Here is a 17879-nt window from a genome sequence, read left to right as displayed (position 1 = left end):
AGGATGTTAAAGGCCAGCTTATGTTATGAATGGGGTTGGGAGGTTGAATAGAGTGTCTGTGAAACATGTGTCCTAGTATATTTAAAGGTACTTTGCAGTACTTCAAAGGGGCCTGGAAAATAAAAAGTCATGTATATTTAATGAATTGAATTACATTATAATAAAAATTTACAATATTCAAAATTTCATTTTATTATTAAATCCTGATTTTATGGACACAGGTGATTTTTTTTTATTTATTTATTTATTTTTGCGCTGGTTGGAGGTCAAAAAAAAGTCTTTTAGGAAAATTGCTGAGGTGACATTTAGCCCCTGTAAGACAGGACTGAGGGCACGATGTTGCAAAAAACACAAGCTGCAGCGCGATGCTTGTCCTTCTTGGAGATTAAAAAGATATCAGCTGAGACCCGATGTTTACAGTTGAAGTATCTTTAATCACAAAGTTTGCAAAAACAGAAAACGTATGACGAAAATTCCAACACAGTGAACTTCCCTGGAAATGCAAACGTGTTTTTCTTCTCTGACAAACGTGGGAGAACTGGCAGGATAAAGTGAGACGAGGTTTTAATGTTGTTTCCTGCTGTTTCCTTTAATTTCCTCTGATACTAATTAAACTCTTTCCTTTACAGGAAAATGGATGTTCTCATCAGCCTTAACAACGGCAAGTCCTTCATCTCGAGTGCCCACACCATCTCTGCTACCACATGTGTGAGTTTAATGCTGAGCTCTGATATTTCACATTCCAGATTAAACTTAAAGTCCCTTTAATAACATGAAGCTGCGTTTCCTGATTTTATAACTGAGGAAGTGATGCATAAAACATGGCCTGACTATAAGGTTACAAGTTTTCCTGTTATGTTTGAGCAGAACTTCCTTTTTTTCAGTGTTTCTCATATGATGAAGCAATGTCATAGTTTTATAGACACTTTGTGAAACATCTGCTCTTTTGTAAGACGATACGCTTGCTCCGATTTAGCTGTTATCGACCGCGTGTTCCCCTTTGTTTCTATTTCGTATTCCTTCTAACAAACTTTTAATATTTCTCCTCTAGCTTTGACGCATCCAGTTGTTTCCAGCTGTGTGACTGTTTTGCCTTTTCCTTTTCTCCTTCAGTCGGACGGCTTTGTGGTGGCGATAGTCTTCCTGGTGCTGCTCCTCCTCGTGGCCCTGGCCCTCATGTGGTGGTTGTGGCCTCTGTGTTGCAAAGTGGTGAGTGCTGCTACACCGCCTATAACCAGCACAGTCATGTTTGGTCAACCAAAACTGATAAATGAATTAAATCTGGCTTTGAGCGGAGATGAGAGCGGGTTCTCGACTGTGGGGAGAAAAACACGCTAAAGTGTTGCTGCTCTTTGTTCTGCCTCGTCCTGTAAATCTGATGAGGATAAACCCTATCACCCACTTTTTTCCCTCGTATTGCTCTGACAGCTGTAAACATCCTGTTGCGGCACATACAGCACCGCCTTGCTGAAAAAGATGAGGTCACTTGAAAAAGCATGTCTTGTAAAGTCTGACTTAATTTGGGTGAAAGATGGAGTTTAATCACCAGTTAAAAAGCACAAAGAGGTGACGGGCAGGCTCGGTGTTATTCACCAAGCCTTGCCGAAGGGAAGTGGTGCCGAACATCTGTTCAAGCTCGTCACCTCCCGCTTACCGCGATAAGTCACACTGGTTTAGCAACACCGCAGAGCACTGCAGACCAGCGGCCGATTGCTGCACATGCTATATGTGGAGAAGTCGCTTTACACAAACAGACTGTTAAAAACAATAACATAGACCAGCAGCAGAAAGATGTGAGTGACAGATTGCATGAAAGTTACCAGAGTCTCTGTTTGTTTAGGACTAATGTCGGGCCTACCTGGGGACTGAAGGGATTCAGAATAATCACACAGACTTTTAGCGGTTTTATCGCATTAGAATCCATCATGTCCTGCTTCAGCTTAAAACACTTTTACACATCTATTCAATCATGTTCTAGATACACTATTATGAATATTTCTTATTCTTCCTCAGTGCTGCTAATATTGTTTATTTAAACCTGCATTAGGCAGAAGTTGGATTAAATAAAACGTCCCTCTACTGTCGCTCTCCCTTTGCTGTTTAAAACCCGCCCACTAAAGACCAGAGGCCTGTGCGTGTACTTCACTAAAAAATAAGAGTGAATATTTTTGCTGATTTTTGTTTGTTCCTCACCCGACTAACACAAAAGTGAAGATGCTCGACTGGATGTGGTGACTGTGCAGGCCTTTGGAGGACAGTGAACTCATTGTTATGGGCTGGAGATGATTTGAGCTTCGCGGCGTGCCATGAGGAGACGAGCACGCTGTCGTCACAAAGAGACGGAGATGCTCAGCAACAGTGCAACCTTTAAACTGAGCTCAGCTGACACTAAAAGGCCGCCGCTCCAAACTGCAGATACAGGCAGGATCGATCGATGCAGGTTTGACATGTCGTGCGTTACGAGGCGGCTTCTTCTGAACCTTGGCTGGAACGAGGGGTTATTTGACTTTCTGTTGCCTTCCTATGACTCAACATCAACAGATCTGCTACTCAAAGGATATTTTCTTATTTTTGGACCATTATCTGTGAACCCCAGAGACGGTTATGTGGGAAACTCCCAGCAGTGCCTGTCTGCCACCAACAACAGTCAATGTCTACCTCCCTTAATTCCTGGAGTTGCTGCCATGTGATTGGCTGATATAACACTTGTATTAACAGGCAGTTCAATAGATATAATTACAAAGGTGGCTCAGTGTATAATGCACACATATACCGCATATGAAACGGACAAAAATCTTTCTCCACGTACTTGACAGGACAGATTATTTTTCAGCTTCATCCTCATAAATTGAGTAAAGGATGTTGAAACAGAGACACACATCTGCTGTAAAATGATCAAAAATGTTCTTTTGTTCCTTCGTTTTGGTCCTAAAAGTGTGAAAAGTGGAAACAGCCGGTTATGACTTAAATGTTTCTGCTTAGGGATAAGGTTTTTTAGTTTTTTTTAGTTTTGTGTTTCTTGGTCGTGCTTTTTATTCTCTCTCTGTGGAGGTTGGGAGGTTCTTCATTAATTCCACAAGTCACCACATTTCCAGTCCCATGTGTACGGGGTGTTTTAAAGTGGAACTTGAGGCTGCGTTTAATTAATTCATCTGAAATCTGCTCTTAAAGTCATAACTTATGACTAGAAAATATTTTTGCTTTTTTGTCCAGAGTCGAAACTTTGGTTTAGTTGGTTAAAAAAAAGAGTACTGTTTTAAAAACCTCGCTCTGGCCTCACCCCCTTTGGAAATAAAGTCTCCCCCGCTTAACCGTTTACAAAAATCCACAACAGATTATCGTTTGAGGCTATGAGAGAGGGGCTACAGATGGTGTGCGCAGCCTCTTTTTTCTGTCTCTGCCTTTTTCTATTGAGATCTGATAAAGGCAAATTTACCCTCTACTCCGCCGACCCTCGCGGCGGACCTCTGTTCCCGCTCACCCGCACCGGCCCTTAAATGATAGACGTCACCTGGCTTTGTGGACCTGAAGGGATCCCATCCAGGATGAGATGGAAGCATATTTTGGAAAACCAACAAAGGCATTAAAATGTAAACCCCCTGCAGCATGTCTGGCGGTGGACGTGTTTGTCTTGGTGGAGAGAGCTGCTGTTGCCTTCCATCGAGGGACGCGGCAGAAGAGGAGGGCCATGTGTGGCTTGTTAATATTTAAACCCCCAGTCTGCCAGGTTTCAGCAGTCGGGATGAGGCCGCGCACACACGCTCGACACACATATACACATACACAGAGACACATGCCCAACCTCTTTCCCACAATCCCTCTCTCCCCTTCTCTCTCCCGCGTGGACCGATGCCAGGAGAGAGGTCATACAAGCTGTGGAGTGGTAATTTCTTTGTTTATGATTTGTTTGGAAATTAAACTCGAATGGCATCGCCTTTAGTTCAAATCAAAGGATTCAGGATTGGAGATGCCGTTTTAAATTACATTGCCAGTTTATCCAAATTACAAACTATTCGCTGCTAAATTGGATGCACTTTTGGACACATTTGCGACTCATTTGGTCCTTAATATGTTATTAATCTCTAATTATTTCTTGTTCTTGCAGAACTTTTGTCGTCTTTGTTCTCTTTCAGTTGATTTTTTTATTTGTTTTGTTCTCGTACAAACAGTTTCTCCGCAGATGAAGACCTAAAGCAATTTTAAACTTTCGAATATGCTATCTGCCACTGATCCGTCGTTATAAGCCTCCCAAAACAGCTTGACACGACACGGTTCGAGCTTAAGGTTGGGAACGAACAGATTATAAAGTCCAGTTGGACGTTTACGGAGACGGCCATATGGGGACAATACCCCGAGTGCCTCTGATTGGTCCAATTCCCCCCGGTGTCGTGGCTGCGGCGGCGGGCCGCTGGGGCTTGTGTCAGATGGCGAAATATCCTGTGGTTTAGTTTTTAATTATGCCACCGCGCTGCTCCTCTTCACATCTGTCCATCAGGTAGCTGGGAAAGAGCAGCAGAGCGTTTGTGTGACGCTTTATTTGTCTCACAACATGTGCAGGAAATCTGCTGCATAATTACTTAATAAAAGAGATAATCCTGTGAACGTAAGGTGTGGCTGAAATGATGTTAATCAGCGTATGGCGAGGCCACCAGTAGCCCTTTACTAGATTTGCTTACAGCCGGTTGTGTGTTACAAAGGAATTAATTAACCCTAATTGATTATTTTTCATTATTCTAATGACAACAGTAAGCAGAGAGTGTGATAGCGTCCCTGAGCTTAAGAGTGAATGAAACAGCTGTTAGGATCTATGATATGCCGTAATTACATCGCTCCTTTTCCCTCCGAAACCACTTTAGCAAATGCATAACCAGCTCTGACACTGTGGTATCTGTCCTTGATGACTAATGAACAAAGGTCAGCTTTCCACTTTGCAGCGCACCTCAGGTTGAGATATGTCCTTAGTGCAATTATAAGCACTGCATTTATAGGGCACCTACTGTGTCCACCCCTGTGTGGGGAGCGGGGAGTGGGCGAGGAGGTGAACAGAAGCTTTTTCCTTTGTATCAGGATTTAGGTTTGAATAAATGTCCCACAAAATTCCAATAACACTTCCTGAGCTCAGTTTGATGACTTTGATCCAAAACCTGAAGACTTTTAACAAACAGTAACAGAAAAAAGGAAAGTTGAACTGAATTTGTAAGAAGATACATCTCCCTGCCTTCACTATAAATGATTTGCTCTATAGTTAAATAAATAAAAGTTTTTGTCACCGGCATGTTAATCGATTAATTGAGTAATAATGGAGACATTATTCAGAGGAGATTGTGACCTCACTGTACTTTAAGATATCGCACAGTATCTCCACACAGCCATTCTGCAATACTGCATGATTTAGTTAATTAAAATCTTCACTGTGAGCTGCCGTCTGTTTAAATTACACCGTTTGATGAACTTCAAGTCGTGAAACAGAGACTTTGTTCATTTAAAAAACTGGCTGGGGTCAATCTTAAAAGCATCAACGTGTTGTAGTGAAAATATTTAGTGCCAGTTCATCCATAACCCTATCGCAAGTGGAAACAGTACAAAATATTGGACTGTATTGGTATTTTTACCTGCTGGATCAGCTGCTGGACGAGTCATCCAATGGTGCTAATCTGAGGAGCTTGGAAAGAGAAGCGACTGGACTTCTTTGAGTTTATCGATTTTTCACTATGTAAAACTTGACTTGCATGGTGACTTTCTCTTAGTTTCCTTGTGAAAAATACACAAAATAAAAGAAAACTTGTTAAAAACCATTAAAAAGCATTAAAGATGCAAAAAGAACATAAATAAACTGCAAGTGTGCAGGCCTGTGTTTTCACGTGACGGCTGTGACCTACAGCAACTGACAACACCGAAGAATAAAGCGCCTCGGTCTTTCCAGCGCCAGCCCGCTCACAGATGGGTTTTTGGTGAGTGAGTGGCAGAAGCGTCTTCAGTAAAGAGTCGGACATCAGTATGTGAAGCGTCTGACTGACACCTGACAAATGTCACTGTCAGGCCTCTCTTTGCTTTGCCGTGCACATCTGAAAAACCCGGCCGAGGCATCTTGTCCTTGAGTGGAATCACATTGTGGACAACCTGCTCCTCAGGTGCCCTCTCATCCAGTGTTGTCACAAACAATGCCGCTGGCCGGTCACTCTGCTCTGGGAGAGTCGTGTCCTGGTTATATGTGGGTGAGGGTGCGCGTGTGTGTGTGTTTTCTTGTATTTTCTGTGTGTGTTTGCCGCCACTCATCTTCCCTTCAGACGGGGCTTGGAGCTGAGCCCAAGCCTCCTCCTCTGTATCTCATTGGAGCTAATTAACTCCTTAGGACTTTATGATTGGGGGGATTGCTTGGAAGCACTGAACCCCATCCAATTAATTAAGAGCTAAACGGGCAGCGGCGCTCGCCCCAAAGACTCCCCTGTCAACAAGTTGATTTTCAGCTTTTCTTTATTTTGCACAGGGGGCCCCTGATGTTGGTTTACAAGCAGAATCCTTGTAATCAGCAGTCAGTGACGCGATGGGGCAGCAGTCGCTGCTGCAAAACAGGCTGGCAGCGACGGCGTCTCCACCGTGAGATGAGCTCAGGGATGTTTCTGTTTGGCTCAGTCACCTGTCACGAATCACCTCTGTCAGCCTTGTCTGCGCTCGTCTTGATGAGGTTTGAGCGCGTGTGTTTGTGCGTGTCCCAATGCGTCTCCTGACGGGCTGTGCTGACGCTCTTTTGCTTCTTCTGTTTATCCAGGTCATCAAGGACCCGCCGCCGCCGCCTCCACCATCTCGTCCTCCACCGCCCGTGAGTCACAATTGTTTTATTTTCAGGTTTGAAAATCTGTGCGGTGCAAAAGAAGAAAATGGGAGTCAGAGGAGGTTCCAGAGCTCAGAATGGTGCAGCACTGAAATTTCAGGGAAACTTTGCACGTTTTGAGAATCAGGATTATTGAGCGTCTCTCTGAGAATTTCACAGGGCCGTTATCGCTGCATTGGGCATCTAACTCGAGCCAATTCAGACTAAAACTAAAACCATAACGTGTCCCTTTTACATTTGTTTGTGTACAGATCATATAAACAAGATCACATTTTAATTAGTGAGCTGGTAGATGGATTTTTGAACTTTGGACAGAGGCGTGCTCGCTGTTTGCCCCGTGATTTCAGTCTTTCTGCTAAACTAGAGTAATCCCAGCTCCAGCTCTGCACACAGACATGAGAGTGATGGAGCTTGTTTCTTCTCATGATGAAATGAAGTCAGATTGCATATTTCCCAACGTGTCGAGCAGTTCCTTCAAAAAATGACTTTAGAAAAGTTGGTGCTTGTGATACACCTTTCGTCTTCACTGACTAACGATTATCGTAAAAGACTGAATCAAAAAGCGTCTTCTGCAATACGAGATTCATTAACAGAAAAAGATTTTAATGTTTAACTGATTATTTTAGTTAATTAAATTCCAGAGGGAAACAGTCAATATCAAAGTATGTAGCTGAGGTCTAATATTTTAGATTTCACTGTGTAAAATCTAAATTTTCACACCATTCCTGAACTGAATCTCTGTATCCAGACGGATAAGTGGATCCGGGTCATTTTGTGATACTTAATCACCCCTAAGCTGGACCAAACCTCACCATTTTAACTTGTCTATAACATTTAGAGCAGGGGTGGGAACTCCAGGCCTCGAGGGCCGGTGTCCTGCAGGTTTTAGATCTCACCCTGGGTCAACACACCTGAATCACATGATTAGTTCATTACCAGGCCTCTGGAGAACTTCAGGACTTGTTGAGGAGGTCATTTAACCACTTAAATCAGCTGTGTTGGATCAAGGACACATCTAAAACCTGCAGGACACCGGCCCTCGAGGCCTGGAGTTCCCCACCCCTGGTTTAGACAATCAGAGAGTTGCCGATGGAGTTACTCAACCTCCTTGGTAAAAATCATTTGCAGGTTTTTAAAAGCAAAGTAAAATACCGTACTGCTTGTAAAGCTTTACACTAAATTTCCCAGCATCCTCAGGGAGCTACTACCTCTTGACTTTTTCCCCCCAGAACGGGGGTCTCAAACTCGCAGCCCACGTCACCCCTACTTTGTTAGGGAGGATGTGTTTGTTGTTGAGTGCAATGTTGAAATAAGTTTTTTAAAAAGCAAAAAACGACTTAATATGAGCAGAGAGCACAGACACGTTGAGGGCTGTGTTAGTTCAGAGAGTCAAAAACGAATGTCTGCGCATTTATTTTGTTAAATACGAACAAATTTATAGCAGAAAACCCGCCTGAGTTTAGTTTAGTTTAGTTCCAGAAACATTGTAGCGTCAAGTAGACATTTAAATATCTGGCTTATCATTGGCTGAATTTTTGCCAAACACGTTAGCATGATGCTACAGTTTTGTTTAGTTCTTTTCTGCAGGGCACAGGATTACAGTGTAAATGCTTCTGAAAGCTTTACCCTGTGTGGTAGTTGATCCCATCCCACTGCAGCATTTTCAGTTTGCGGCAGATGGAACTGTAAACGTCAGCGGAGCGATACGAACGGTTTCCCCTCTGCACGAACACGCGCTGAGCCAGGAGTAAGGCCTACGTTTCCTTTCCTTCCTGACAAAGTGACATCTTCCCGATGAAAGGAAACGTTGTTTTGGTGTGCAGGGACAAATATGGACGAAAGAAAATAGAACAATAGCAAACACATCATTGCACTTCCTCCCCTTTGTCATTACAGTGACTCTGATTAATGTCATACATATAAATATGGAAAGAAAATTTGCACACACTCTTATTTGACACACAACTATGTGTTTCCTGGTTTTGTTTTCTGTGTTTATTTCTTAGGAGCCTGAGCCGCTGCCCAAGAAGAAGTGGCCAACTGTGGATGCCTCGTACTACGGAGGAAGAGGAGTCGGAGGGATCAGTCGGATGGAGGTCAGAAACTCAAAACTATTGGCCAACATGCTGCTTCCGTTCTTTCTTAGTGAAAAGCTGAACGAAACAAGCAAAAACAGCTGAAATATTCCAAAGGTCAAAATGCAGACAGCAGGAAATGACACATATGTGTGGTCCCGTAAACTTGCATCATCATGTTCAGTCTTTTCTGCGAGGCGGGAACTTTGTTGAGTTACGCAGGAATCAGGAGGAGAAACCCACCGACCGAGCGACTGACTGGCTGACTGACCGGCCGGGCCGCTGTCCTCGTCAGCCCACTGATGCCTCCGACATGACAGGCCCTGCCATCTCGTCCTTGGCCGTCGAGGGCTGATTGGATCAAGTCGCAGCCGGGATGAAAGATTGAGTGCTGCTGTCAACTTGACATACCCACCTCTCCTCTCTGCTTCCCCCGTCTCAACTTCCAGACCTTGGCAGCTCGCTTTGTTATCCGCCTCCTCCGAAGGGAATTCAGGTTTAAAAGCGAGCTGCCCCTCCCCCTCCTTCCTACCTAGCCCCGAGGAAGTTGGTGGCATGGCAGGGATTTCCCAGCATCCTCGGGGAGCTCCTACCTCTTGACTTTTCCCCCCCAGAGTGTTGCTGAGATCCAATCCTGGCTGTTACCTTTCTCTGTTCTTCCACTAGCGTGTTGATTCCCATCGACAGGCGCGTCTCCACATCTGAAGCCCCCACTCCCTCCCCGCCGTCACCCCACTGATAGATAACGAGTTGCTTGTAAAGACCAACCCGTCCGCTCCTCCGCATCCACATTTAAGACGTCATGCTGAGAAAACCACCTCCGCCGCTTTGCCGCTGCCAGCATTTCAAACGATTATTGAGGTGACAACGTATCTTTTATTCATGGCAGCCTTTCTCTTTTCCTGATGATGCGGCAGGCCGGCGATGTATCCCAGAGATGATTCTGAAAAGCTGTTCTATATTGTCACGGCTTAACCTACAGCTTGAAAACTGTGTTGCTAATTAATCACCTCACCCCATTCATGTGACGGTGGGTTTCTTTTCCTTTTTTTATCTCCTCCTTGTAACAGATGTGATGAATTCAATTAAAAAGCAGGACAGCTTTACTTAACACACAGGCTTGCTTTCACACGCTGACACCCCCCCAACATGCGCGCGCGCACACACACACACACACACACACACACACACACACAATAACACATTATACCAAATGTAAACGTCCTTATTGATAAAAGAATCCGAGTGATTTTTCCAACACGTACAGATCTTTTACTGAAGCTGTGGTCCTGAAGCTAAAGTTGGTCACAGATAGAGGTGTTTGGCCAGGCTCATCACGCTGACACACTGCTGTAGTGATCACAGACAGTCCTCACAGCATCTCTAATCTTATTTCCTGTAGTTTTTCTCAGACTGATGGACCAATCAGGTGTTTAACTGCTTAATTGCCCTCATTTAACGTTTCTATTTTCTTGTTCAAGGTGCGCTGGGGGGAAAAAGGCTCTACTGAGGAGGGGGCCCGGCTGGAGAAAGCAAAGAATGCCAAAGTGTCCATACCACAGGATGTAGAGGAGCCAATGATCAAACGGCCCACTCCAAAGCCCGCTCCCAACCATCCACCCGAGAACAAATGGTACACTCCTATCAAGGTGAGAGTTACTGACTGACTTTAGGATTTTTCTTTTCCTACTTTGGGTACTTCTAAATGATACTGATAGGAAAAGTCTCAGCTTAAAGGCCCATTTACTAGTTCTCCAAGGTTCATCCAGCAAATTACACTCATGTGAAAATCTCTAAATTGTGGTTAAAAGTTAAAGCTGTCTTTGGGTAGTTGAAAAGAAACGTTTCAAATTAGATTCCCTGTGAACTGTTAAGACTTTTTTTATTACCATGAAGTGAAACTCTTGAAATAGAGAATGGTCGAATATTCATTTAAGAGGCCACGACTGGCATCTACGGTGGAAAACGGCATCCATGGATGTCTAATGCTTTGTGCGTTACCTTAAAGATCAGTCTGTAGAAACACTGGTTTTGAAAATCTACACAAGATTACGTAAATAAAGACAACCGACACAGTTCCGTTTCTGTGCTTCATCAGGGTCGTCTCGATGCTTTGTGGGCTTTGATGCGGCGGCAGTACGACCGAGTGTCCCTCATGCGACCCACATCAGAAGACCAGGTAAGTCAAAATTCATCCCTGATGTTCTTCTCAAACCTAAAACAAACTCGAAGCTTCTCAGCACCGGTAATTTGCTCTAATGGAAACAAAATATTTGCATATTAGCCAAAAATACAAACTCATTTGCGATTGGTGAATTATGCAGGAGGAAGTCATACCGAGAGTGAAGTGTACACGTGTGCAAAGATTGTGCAGTGCTGCTTTTTAGTTGCACAAACCAACAGCTTGAGGCAGTGAGTCAAAGTCTCATCAGTGGTCATCAGTGCAGTTTATAGTACACAGGACCAAAAATAGAAAATATCCTGCATTAGTCAGCAGCGTGGATGTTCTTCTTTTTCTTTTTTTAAGTGGTAAATGTTCCTGTAACCATTCCATGAAGTCCCTAATCCCCTCTATGCCTTAATAGGAATACTTTTATCCCTCCAAATCTTTAAAGTCACCGCAGTTACACTTAAGAGCTCATTGTTTTATTGTTGTATTGTATCGCAGCTCCTCTCGGCAGAGGAAGCTGCTGGCACAAGTTGTGCCTTGTGTTGTTGTTACCTAAGGGAGCCAATGTGAGCTGCAGCTGCAGATACTCACAGAAGGAAGCGTGACAGGGATGACCTAATATGGTTATGCTCTGGGTTTTTTGGTGTGTGTTTTTCAACCAGTGTAAAAGAAGAGGAAGCAAATCGACTCCACAAATCGGCACAGTGAAACCTGCTGCTAAGTCAGTTAACCAGATGTTTTTATATATTTTTATATATTTTAATTGCTGACTACAATCCAAACACAATACAATCTGCTGTGCTCGCTGTGCTGTATGCCAAATGTCAGAATTAATGGTGAGATTAGAATCAAGTTGCAGACAAGTGGAGCAGCTATATTACTGTGGCCCACAAACACGTCCTTGGCTTTTCCTGGGCTGCTTCTTCTGAAGTCTGTGAGGTAATTTTAGAAATTCCCCGTCAGTCTCCTTTTTAACATTACACAGCAGAAATGTATTAGTATTAAAACTGCCAGGGGAAAACCAAACGTGAATCTTGAAAGAGAAATGCGCGGACTCTTCCAAAGGACGGTGCTTCACGGGCACAAGCTGTGCAGGCGAATGGGCCAAAAAATCTGCACCTGTATGGTGCACATACATTATTTCCCTGTTGTCTCCAACTTCTGTGCATCTTCCTCTTCACAGAGGTTAGAGAGCAGGAACCATCCAAGCTTTTAGTAGTTTAGAGAATGATGTCAGGCTGCAAATCTCTCAAGTGGAGTCGTGTTTTGCAACATGGAAAAAACCCGAGCCAGTGGGCCAGCTGTGAGCCTGCCAGTTGCTACTCGGGGTGTCACAGTGCTGTTTAGCAAATTTCAGAATGCCAGAAGATGCACTGGTAAAAATAGATAACAACTCTCATAGTTCCAGTGAGTAGTGATGTGACAGATCACATTTTAGAAGATGTTTAGATATAGTGGTTAAAATTCATCAGAATCTCACTGCGACGTGTGTCGCCAAAATTTGAATGAAAGTATTTTAAAGCCATGCAGACATGGATGTTTCTGAGCCAGTGCTGATTTTAATTCCAGCTTTTGTTTTTAAGAGATGTGAGATGTTTGTATTAATATAGAGTCTTACAGTCTTACTTTACATTAGCAGATATTCTTATGATCCATCATTCTGATACGACTTTGGACGCTCATGTTAACTTGGTTAAAGTATGGACTAAAATCAGTTTATGTACTGCAGGATGTCAGTAAGCCCAGATGACCCTAATATGGTCATCTCAGACATGCAGTTCTGATTGTGAGCGCAGAAGCTCCACCCACCTGCTGATCAAACTTTATTGTTGAGAGGGGCAGCCAATCAGAGAAAAGCACTGCTTGAAAAGAGGAGGAAGGGAGTTTAAACAGGTTGTTTGAAACTCTGATTTATGCAGATCTAATGTGGTATAGGCTGACTTTAGTAATGTGAACATTTGGACGCTCTTCTTCATAGATTTCGTTTCTCTTTCTATTTAAAAACAGAAGATTTTTTCCACATTTTTCACCGGTTTTATACATATTAGATTTTTTTGAGCTGTAGTTATATATGCAAGTCTCTCAACTCAGCAGTAACCACACTCTCTCCTTTCATGTTTGTCATTGTCATGACGACCAGTAGCCAATTAAAATTTTTGCTTATTTGTACAGTGTGGTGTACCTCAGTGTCACAGTGAAGATACTGAGATACGATACAGAGTATTGAGTTCAACCATTGCTGTTGATACATCAGTGATGGATCAATATAGAACATTATAGAGCTCAGTTTTAGGATTTGCGACACCTTGAGGTGCTGGGAGCTGTAGTAACGTGTAATCTGGACTTTTTAAAGTGACAACCTTTTAACCAAGTTAGTCAAGACATAAAATGAACATCGGTGGAAGTCAATTAGAGGTCTCGTGATCTGTTTCAAACCTGTTTGCCTTCCTAAGCGACTGAGCATCAACCAGTTATTCTCTACAAGAGCGTAAACAACTCAAGTATGATGTGAAGTGACAAAATAAATTGTTAAAAGTTTGTTAAATAGGCTGATGCTCTTTGAGTTTGTTGAAAGGCTTCATGATGAGACTAAACGTGCATATTTACCTGCTTGGTTTTCGTGAAGTGACAGGAATTCCCCTGCCCGGTATTCATCCAACTGTCTGAATGTGGAAACATCACGGCTGCTCCAGCTGTGTAGAAGATGACTGATATTCCCACACAAGGGGTCACCTCTGTCGCTCTGAGCAACCTGTTTGGAAACAGAGTGAAGCCCACCAGTGAGTACACAAGTTATGTCAAAGCACGTCGGCCGGAGGAGGGAAGGCTGCTGCTGCTGAAGTCTCGCTTCATTCTCATGCCGATCACTGCGTCCACATTAAGTCTGTGATCAACATCGTACACACAGGACGCGGGAGAGAATCAAACAGAGGGCCACGAAGTGTGTTTGAAGTGATGTCTCAACTGAGAAGCAGTGGAAGGTGTTTTGAAACCTAATCGCATTTTGGAGATGATTATTTTAAATCGCCTACTGGCTCACAGTTGAATTTCAGCTGTGTTGCTAACATGTAATTGATTTCATGTGAGTTTCGTAAGATTCAATCAATCTTTCATCCTTGATTCTATCCACAAATATGAAATCCAATGAACCGTTCAGCTGATTTGATTCACTTTCTAACTCTGAAACTAGACAGTCAACTGCTAAGTTGTAGCAATTTCCAGGCTAGTTTTTTGAGAATCTTTTGTTAACAACACAAATTCTCAGAGTTTTTGGGACTTGGGATCCTTACAGGTCAGACATCCTGAATGATTTAATGATACTCCTAAACCAGAGTATTTCCACTAGTGAGACTACATCATGTCTGGAACATGTGAGGAAAGAAATGGAGCCTAGACCTGATTGTTTATCTCGATTTGTGGTTTTACATTTCATTTTCCATTTTAGTATTTTTCCAATCTCTATGATAAAACTGGCGCTGGTGTCACATGTTGCCTTTTGATTGGAGTGGAAATGCTTTGGGAGCTTCCATGCATCTATGTTATCATGGCAAATATCTCATATTTGACATTCATTAGTTGTTAGAGAGCTTATTTCGAATCCGTACGCGCTGCTGTTGTTGTGCTTCTCCAGCCTGGCCCCGCTGAGACACGTGTGATATCGTTCTGAACAGATTCATCAAAGTGTGAGGTGTCTGAACTGTCCAGTGACAGGTTAGGTGTAGATGGCAGAGCAGACAGTGACAGAGAGAGGAGAGCGGCGGCGGCAGAGGGAGGGGACGAGGAAAGGAGGGTAGCGGTCTTTGAAGGCGGACAGGAAACCTCCAGGGTCATGAATTTTTCAACACGCTGCTTCCGCAGGGTTACAAGGACTCGTACAGGTGTAAGGAAGCAGGTTGTCGCAGACATCTGTTCTGCACGGGGACCCGGGTGTCCGTGCTACCCCCTCGCTCCTCTCCATGCTTCCATCCCTCCCCCTTCTCTTTCCCAGCAGTCTCCTTTTGTGTCTCCCCCTCCCTCCCTCTCTCAGTGCTGCCGCCCGGAGCCAGACCGCTGGATTGTCAGCAGATGCAGAAGAGAGACAGAAAATGAGAGTGAAACAATTTTTTTTCCCTTTTTTTTGTGGTCTCACATTTAGCGCCCGAGGGCCTTCAACACCAAAGGTAGAGTGGGGGTGGACACAGCTGCAGTGCCGAACTTGCCCCAGGCACAAATAAAGAGATCTAATGCGGTTTGACTGTGTTGTTGGTGAGACCAGGGAGCCGGGGAGGCACTTCAGAGCCAACTTAGCACAGCAACATCTGCCGCCAAGTTTTGCCGGGGATCGACTGGGGACAGCAGGTAGAGGAAGGTGGCAGAGAGAGAAGGGGAGGGCGGGAGAGAGGGAGGTTGGCCTTATTCTGATGCTCTCTCAGGCTCTTTTTGAAGAGGCGGCGGTGTGCGTGCACGCATTTCTTTCTGCATTTTCCAACGCCTACCTCTGAATTCTAGGTATTGTTTTCTAAAAACAGCTGTTTACAAAATGTCCAAACAGGGTGCATCACCATACATTAAACCCTCCTCATCCTCCTGCAGATCAAAACGCAGGAGAAAAAAACGGAGAAAAAAGGCGTTTTGAGTTCTTGTGAGTCCGTGAGGATTTACAGTTGAATTTCCATTTGTTCCTCTCAGGCTCATCTGTTCCTCACCAGGGGGATGTGTGGGCTGAGTGTGCTGGTGTGCGCGGAGGTTAATAGTATTAGCTGACGCTATTGCTATTGGAAAAAACTTACTTCTTTGTGGGGAGGTGGGGAATCTCCCTTCTTGAACGTTGAAATGGTAGTTTAACGAGGTGATGGGTTCTGATCCCAGGGGTAGAGAGAGGACACAGAAGAGAAACAGAAGCCTTGTGTTTCCTCCCACATCCATCTCCTGATGTCATTTTATCCCAACCTCTGCAAAGGTTCTGCGTTTTTATCGAGTTTTATACCTTTAAACTAAATAGTTAGAGATGCTAAATCCAATCAGGGGATTATTCTCCCTCAGCTAAAGAAAAGGAGAATGGATCAAAGTCAAAACATAACAACAAACTACCGGGATGGTACAAAAGGAGCCCACGAATCCTCCTTCCTCAGCTGGATTGTGGATCCCTCTCCCTGCCTGTGCTTGTTTCTCTGACAGCATCAGTGTCTTTATTTAACAACCATTGATCGAGTTGTGGACGGCATTTAATTAAGTGACTGTGAGCCGAGCGACTCCTCAGACCTGCTTGGGAAGGAGGGGGAGGAAGCGATGGACGTTAAAGGGAGGTGTAAAAACAATTAAAAAGGACCATCTCGAGCCGAGGGCCACTCGGGGCAGGGGTGACAGTCTGCTTGCCAGGCATGCGAGAGAGCGCGGTGCACGGAGGTCACAGCAATACACGCTTCATTTTATGTTCTCCATTCTCAGCAGCTCAGTGTTGTGCCCTCGTGTTTTTCTGTTTGTGTTTATCTTCTTTCATCAGTTAAGATGCGACGCTATTGTTTCCTGAAATAGAGCCGAGGCAAACAGTGGAGTACGATTTTTGCTTTTCATTTTCAGTATTTAAGCCTTTAACATCAGTAAGTCATCAGTAATTACAGAGACATGATCATAATTACTGCAAACAAACACGGCCGTGGCTGAGAGGATTGGCAGCCTGTTTCTGGCCTCTGCACTGCATTTTTACATCGCGAGCCACGAGGTCACATTTTGCGGGAAATGTTCTTCCAGTGCAAATGGAGCTCAAGTTTCTCTCAGAGTTTTTCTCAATGGCAGATGGTGGAAGGAGTGAACGACTGATGGCGGAAAAAAGTCCAATATGTTTACAATCTTCAGAAACGCTTTCATCATATCATCATCTGTCTGACGAGCACTGGGAGGTTTATGGAGGCATTTTCTTAAATAAGTTGTACCATTACTTTGTTTCTGGCAATATGTTCGCCAAAGCAGGGACTCCATTAAGTTTCTTCCTTAGTAGTAGTAGTGATCGTTTACAACACATTTTTGGTTGTTTTGAAAGAAAATTGCTAATGTCCTTGGAAGAGTTGCTCAGTGCATCAGCAAAACTGAGGTGAAAACTCAGAATATTAACTAACCTAATATTGTGGCAGAGCCTCAGTGCCAAGGTAAACCATGAATGGAGAAATGGTTCAGTGTCAACCCTTTTCCAGTGATGCAAAACAAAAACTAGCAGATTACAGACAGGAAGTGAGTCTTAACATGTAAGAAATGCTTTGTAAGGTTATTTAAAATCCATAAATATAAAGTGGACTGAACTATTCTGATACACCAGGCTCTCCTGTCACCTCTGCATGGCTGCAAGTCATCCAGAGAAAACGCACAAAACATAAAAAAATGTTGAGTTGAGTTTTATCGTGATGCTCTGTTCATCTGTAATCCGTCAAATTCGATGTCCTAATGTAGTTCTCGACCAGTGTCGTACACTTGCAGCTTTCACTGAGTCTGCAGATCTAAAGAAACTCCTACAGAGGAAAATGAAACCGTTTCATCCTTTTAACCAGAGTTCATGATCACAGCTAAGATTAAGACAAACGATTAGGATCTTTAATTCACAAAGATATGCCAGTTCATTTACAACAGCGGACCCCAACCCCTGGGCCAGTCCGGGAGTCGTTTGGTACCGGGCCACGAGAGTCGAGGCTCGGGTGTGAAATTCATGGTTTTTATCGTTAACTCTGTTTTCCTGGGTCTTTTCACGTGTGTTATGAATAAATCTTCTTTTTTTTCGGTACCGGTACTAGTTTTATTTTGTTGTATTTATCCGTGACACCTTAAAGGCCGG

The 17879-nt window shown here is 43.7% G+C and overlaps 1 protein-coding gene across 1 annotated transcript in view; it reads left to right on the top strand.

Annotated features, from left to right (window-relative positions):
• antxr2a (ANTXR cell adhesion molecule 2a) overlaps positions 1-17879 on the top strand; it is an 82816-nt gene that overhangs the window by 31081 nt on the left and 33856 nt on the right. The window contains exons 11-16 of the mRNA XM_004555679.5: positions 630-708; positions 1114-1209; positions 6770-6820; positions 8839-8928; positions 10389-10556; positions 11006-11086. Of these exons, the coding sequence (XP_004555736.1) occupies positions 630-708; positions 1114-1209; positions 6770-6820; positions 8839-8928; positions 10389-10556; positions 11006-11086 (565 nt within the window). The remainder of the gene's footprint in view (positions 1-629; positions 709-1113; positions 1210-6769; positions 6821-8838; positions 8929-10388; positions 10557-11005; positions 11087-17879) is intronic.

Source organism: Maylandia zebra, linkage group LG12 (assembly GCF_041146795.1).
Source record: "Maylandia zebra isolate NMK-2024a linkage group LG12, Mzebra_GT3a, whole genome shotgun sequence".
NCBI lineage: Eukaryota > Metazoa > Chordata > Actinopteri > Cichliformes > Cichlidae > Maylandia > Maylandia zebra.
Note: the sequence above shows the minus strand (reverse complement) of the source record. Positions and strands in the feature narration are given on the sequence as shown.